We start from the raw sequence: 6,261 nt of genomic DNA on the forward strand, positions 1-6,261 counted from the left end.
TAGTTATTTTATATCGTGAATTTTTAATTAAATGCTGCTTCAGTTTAGCGTGTGTCAGATTTAGCCTGTTAATCCATCTCCATTTGGACAGTCACCGTTGCCAGGTAACGAATCAAATAACGTTAAATGTTGGACAACTAAAGCGTAACCTCAAGGTTTAAAAGTGACATACAAAGTCAACGTTGCAAACTTCGTACACACCTGTGTTGTAGAAAATAAATTATATAACCAGCTTTAAAATTTACTCCGAATGACGATGTACATATACACTTAAATATGTAATTTAAGATTTAATGATTACGTATCATAGATGGAAAAATCCACGCACGTCACTCCGCGAAAGATTTGGTCGGCCACTTAAAGCTGGCCGGAACAACGGGTCAGATCATTGTTGACAACTGTGGCTTGTCCGCAAACTTCTCCAGTTTTTAGAACAATGAAACTGGTAACATGTGTTTGGGTGGGCTTTTTAGTAATTTCTATTGGTTGTCCTTGGTGCTAGCTAACTAATGAGCCAGGTTAGTTAGCCGGTAAGTTACTAGATTGGATCCGTAACGTTTCAGGGCATCTGTAGCTTAACGTTAGCTAGCTAGCAGAGCTTAGCTAAAGACAGCAGCAGCAGCAGCATGGGCGACAGCAGTATTACTCCCAGGATCGGCAACATGAAGGCTTTGCTCGGAATAGTCGCCGGAGCTGGAGCTTCTTATGGGATTTACAAACTCATCAGCTTCAAGAGAAACAAGAAAAGTTCCAGCAGCGAAAGTGTGAGTGTGAAGAGCGCTCAGCAGAGTGAAGTGAAGCTACAGCCGGGGAGCCTGTTGGCCAGAGTGTCTGGACTGGATGTGGTCTGTCCCCGACCGGTGGATGCTGCATCAGGTAAGAACCAGAGGAGCCTTTAAAGCCGGAATGTCCTCGCAGCAGGTAAATCACATTTCTCTAACTGCTCCAGCAAAGTGAACATCCCAGGATAATTTAATGCAACCACTTGCTCATAGCAGCCATAGTAATCCCCTAAATGTTGTGACATCTTTAATATCAAGACTTTACGCACTCGCATGTAGAGCTTTGACTGTAAAAAAAACAAAACAAAAAACCTACAACTAGGTGCTAGTCAGGGCTAAACAGTTAATATCCTAGAAATCCTAATGTGTCCAAGTGTAATCAGAATATCTCTCTAAAGGTACCAGACAAAATATAAACCCAGCATGTAATATTTAAGTCAGTCATTCTTTTTTAAAGTAGTGCAATAAGTATTTGTGCACAGCATCTCCACAAAAGAGTTGACGAAATGAATCAACCAAGTACACAGTCTATATTGGAAGTGATGATGAACAGATCAGGAGTAGGGTGATACACTAGAAACCACAAGTGGCATTGTGTAGGATGACACATCTGTAAATTAGACTGTTGATGCCGGTTTGTGGAATGTTGTCGCACTCTTCCTGAAGGGCTCAGTCATGCTGGTGGACATTTTCAGGCAGTGAATTGCGTTTTTGGACACATCCATTTAGAGGATAACATGGCAGACTGTACCATACTGTCTGAAACAATTTCTTAGACGACAAATGGAGGAGTTGAGGACATTCCAGTGCCTGGCTACGGCCCTCGCTGACATGCCAGCTTCCAATACGCTGACAGTCCGTTCTCATCTTTCTCTTGGCATCTGTGCATCATGCCATTTGAATCAAGGTGCTTTTTATAGTCACTGGTGTCTGTGTACTGGTCACACTATCTGATCGTTATCTTTTAAAGCCACACCTGACTAGTGTGTGGATTAACTCAATGGTTTAAAATTTGTCACAAGTTAACCAGCTCAAAAGCTTTTTGTGCCCAGTTGGCTAAATTTAGCTCCAGAAATGGGACTTTTTACCTTTTCTCTAAGTCATGCTGCCTTTATATTTGCATTCAGTGTAATTGCAATAGGAGTTTTTTGTTTTGTTTTGACCTTTTTTGCATACCGTCCAGCTCTACTAGTCCGTTCGCTTCATTGCAAACACATGAAGTAACAGTAAATGTTGATTATGTCCTATTGTGCTTCACAGGTGACATCATCCACCAGTCCCCCAACAACCTGGAGCCACAGCACCTGAAAATGCTGCTGTCGTGTCTGCAGACCAGCGATAATCCATCTGACAGATGTCGGATTCTTGTTACATTAGGAAATGCTGCTGCCTTCACTGTGAATCAGGTGCTGTTCAAATACACTTTGTCTTAGAAATACTTACTTAAGATTAGTAGTGCTGGTTGCTTCAATGCTATTTATTGAATGCTGTAAAGTTAGGTGGTTGTTGTTGTTGTTGCTGTGTTTTGTCAGTTGTCTCGAAGTTAATGTTTTTCTCCTGCTCCACTGATCCCTCAGAATCTAATACGGGAATTTGAAGGGATTCATATCATAGCTGGTCTCCTTTCTGATCCTGCACCAGAGCTCAGAGTGCAGGCTCTGAATGCTTTAAATAATCTGTGTATGAATATCCAAAACCAGGAACACATAAAGGTACGTCACCTTATACGTTATTCTACACCACAGTTGGCACTTGGTCTGTTGCTGCTTTACCCTTTTTCTCATGTATCTGTTTCACTAAAAATCTCTTTTTTTTCTCTCAGATTTATGTACCAAAGGTGCTGGAACTGATTGAGATGTCACCAGTGAATTCAGACCTTCAGCTTGGTGCTCTGAGGCTGCTGACCAACCTTTCAGTAACAGACAAACATCAACACTTGCTGAAGGAGTCAGTTACACTTTTACTGTCTCTTCTGGTTGTGAGCAATGAAACACTACAGGTTTGTGTCTATTGGGTTGAAAGCTATGAAAGTTAAATCATTTTATAAAGATTTATTCAATATTTATGCCTGTGAGACATTTAAAAAATTGTAGCTTTACCAACCTTTTGTGATATTTGTGTTTCAGGTTCAGACGCTAAAAATCCTTGTGAATTTGTCATCTAATCCAGATATGATGGATGACATTGTTCAAGCTCAGGTAAGACCAAAGAGATGAAAATGTAGCTTATCAGATCATCCTCATGTAAATCAAACAACTGCTGTAATTTGCCTATTTTTATACAATATTCAGCAAATGAGCTAGCATGGCTCTGTATTAAGAAGAGGTCTGTAAAAACCTTTAGGCCGTCTGTTTTTGACAGAATTCCAGGTTTTGTTTGAAATCGTTTTTTAAAATCTTCTTTTCTCTCTTTGCCCCAGGCACCAGCATCTGTGGTGCTGCTGTTTGACGAACGAACAGCTTCTGCGGTGCTTCTGCGACTGCTGACCTTTGCAGGGAACTTGAAGGCCTGGAGGCCCTCCGCCCAGGTGGCCGACGAACTGAGGAGGAAGCAGGATTGTCTCTTCCGGGTCATGTTGGATGAATCTTCCCAGCTCCACAGCAGACTCGTCCAGCTGCTTTCACACCCCGATGGGGAGATTCAGGCTCAGGTGGCTCGTATCTTGACGTAGACCTCCCTCCTCGCACGCTGCATCCAGATTTTGCTTCCTCACAATTTGCCAAAGTCACCGACCCATCACCTTTTGAGTTTTAAATTACACGACTGCTGACATTAGCTTGCTCAGCTTCCACCCACACCTTCTATACGCACAGTGTTCCCTAGATCGATATTATCACCACGCATAACTAAATGATCTATTCCAATTCACCAGCCACTCCTCCCTGATTTCTAGCCTCTTGCACTGCAAATAAATAATGAGCGATGAGTGAGCAGGAAGCAGGAAGAATCCATTCATTCAGTAGAGTATAAAAACACACCACCTCTTCCTGTTTTTTCCTGCTGCCATAAGCTATCATTGCCAGAGACTATTTTCCTTCAAAGATCCACAGTGCCCTTTCTTCTGAGAACTTCACCTAAATAAAAAATCTCTGAAGACAAGTTCCAGGTGATATTTCTGAATCCAACCCCACTGCCAAAAGTTTTCTAGAAAATGTTTCAGTATGACCCGTACAGCATGATCCGACGTGCTTAACCCTCTGCCGTTCAGAGAGGCACTTAGGAGAGGTGAAGAGGTTTCTTGCTGCACACCTTAGCATGCCTTGGAGACACCAATGGATTTGATGTACGGCAGCTCCAGTCCTTGCTAATGTATCAGCATGTTGGATTTTCTAAAAGCGGACTTGGCCTAAAGCAAAATCTTTTCTCAGTGTTTATACTTTGAGATGGCATGCATCCTGATTTTTTTGGACAGTGAGTTTAACCTACAGGCTGGTTGAGGTGCAGTGCGTCAGGAAGATTTTTTTTGAAGTCAAGACACTGCCCCACCAGCATTAAGAGGACATAGTTTGATAAGGATGCCACCTGGACACATTTTGAAGGTACCCCAACTACGGCTGCCTGGAAGGGTTGATCCAGGATGCGCTCGTGTCGTTGAATGTTTGAGCAGGTCTAAAAACGCCTGCGAATCCCCCAGGGAGGAGCTGGAGGAAGCTACAAGGGAAAAGGATGTCTGGACTGCCGTGATTGTTATAAATATCAGGCGAATTTGCAGCTTGAAAATAGATGTAGGCCTGTCGAAGCAGCATTATGATGATAGCCATGATTACTGTATTTGAAAATGTTCATTCAGAAAGCGGTTACTGAATTGCAGCAGTGTTTGAATGTGAAATACGAGCCCTTTGCCATGTTAAGCTATGCACTACAAAGACTGACTGCAAGTGACAGATCCACCTGCTGTCTAGCTGTAGGACTGGAGCTGAAGAACCATCTGCTGACTTGTTAGGGGGAAAAAAAGAGGTGCATGAAAAATGTGACTATTGTCGCAGAATTGATGTTTAATGCAAGATTTTTATGGCATGGGCGAGTCCAGGTGTATAGAAATGCTGCACATTTTTTTATGTTTGGACTTTGTTGAACCCAAATCTAAATATCTCTCAGGCGATATGGTTTACCAGAACATTTACAGCAGGAGAGCTGATGTACTTGTGACCTAGATGATCATATTTATTTAATGACGTTGGTAAGCAATTTGCCTATAAAATGGAAAATATGTTTGTTTGAATGGTCAATAAATACCCAACATGACGTATTGATATGTGGTCTCTGTTCTTTTTAAATGTTTGTCTGCTAATCTGTAGAACTGGGCCGACATAACTTAGTCAAAGTCTGCACACTAGCATCTTTAAAACCTGGCGAGAACAAAGTGCTTCATGTCCAGGCATGAAAGTCTGTCCATGTTTTTATCTCCTGCAGGTTACAGTCCCATCATCATGGATCTTACAAAAACATTTCCATTTCAAGATGCTGTTGTGAACGTCTTTGCAAAGATAAGAAAACTGAACGTATTTAATCAGTCTTTGGGCTGCTGCTCTGACTTCCACTGTGCCGTAGACCAAAGTCTAAATTACTGTTTTCTATAAATCTGTCAATGGCCAAGGACCAAAATACGTATTTCTTTTTTTATGGTGTCCAGACAAAACATGGAAAATAACAGTTTTTATCACAGAAGTAACTGCACCACAGAGCAAATACAGACAACATGCCCTGACTGTAACTGAGGTGAAAAACTCTTATGATCTCCACCACCTTTGAATAAAATGGGGCCCTCACACAATTTAGTATGAAGTTGGGGAGCAAAGACACACACAAAAAAAGAGCATTTAAAATTGAAGCAGCAGATAAACAGAGTGGCCACAACATTAAAACCACTGGTCAGTGAAGTAAATAACATTGGTCATCTTGTTATACTGCAGCGTTCTCCTCGACATTCATGTGGATGTTACGTTGCCCCCTTCATGGCACAGCACAGGTCTCTGGGTCCTCAGGAAAGGCTTGAGGAACATGACCAACAGCTCAAGGTGTTGACCCAGCCTCCAGACTCCAAACATCTCAGTGCTGTTGAGCTCTCAACACACCAGAGGATCTGCTGCCACTGTCCTGGTACCAGACACCCCAAGATACCCCCAAAGATTCTGTGTCCGTGACCCGACAGCACATGGAAGACTTACACAATGTTTGGCAACTAATTTTCATGTTGTGGCAGACCAGTGTATATCCTAACTTTTAGTCTACGGCAGGGATCAGAAATCTAAAAACACTCCCCACATTTCCAACAGCAGCACCACAATGAAACCTTGATATCATCAGGGCTGTTTTCTCAGAAGTCACAGACACAAAGATCTGATCATAGTACCTTTTTTTTTTTGTCCACTGGTACACCATTACAGGATAGACGCTATAGCCACTTAAATTCACTCTCGATGCATCATTAAAAAGCAGAAAATATCCTGTTTTCACTGCAGGTACCCCATTAAAAAGA

General features: G+C 42.1%; 1 protein-coding gene across 1 annotated transcript; it reads left to right on the forward strand.

Moving 5' to 3' along the window:
* Positions 1–379: 379 nt before the first annotated feature.
* Positions 380–5,037, forward strand: armc10 (armadillo repeat containing 10). The gene is made up of 6 exons (XM_008300913.1): positions 380–876; positions 2,043–2,188; positions 2,360–2,494; positions 2,605–2,781; positions 2,909–2,980; positions 3,202–5,037. Exons 1-6 carry the CDS (start codon positions 627–629, stop codon positions 3,451–3,453), a joined length of 1,032 nt encoding a protein of 343 aa, XP_008299135.1. The 5' UTR covers positions 380–626; the 3' UTR covers positions 3,454–5,037.
* Positions 5,038–6,261: the final 1,224 nt, after the last annotated feature.

Source organism: Stegastes partitus, unplaced genomic scaffold (genome assembly GCF_000690725.1).
Source record: "Stegastes partitus isolate 25-593 unplaced genomic scaffold, Stegastes_partitus-1.0.2 Scaffold1605, whole genome shotgun sequence".
NCBI lineage: Eukaryota > Metazoa > Chordata > Actinopteri > Pomacentridae > Stegastes > Stegastes partitus.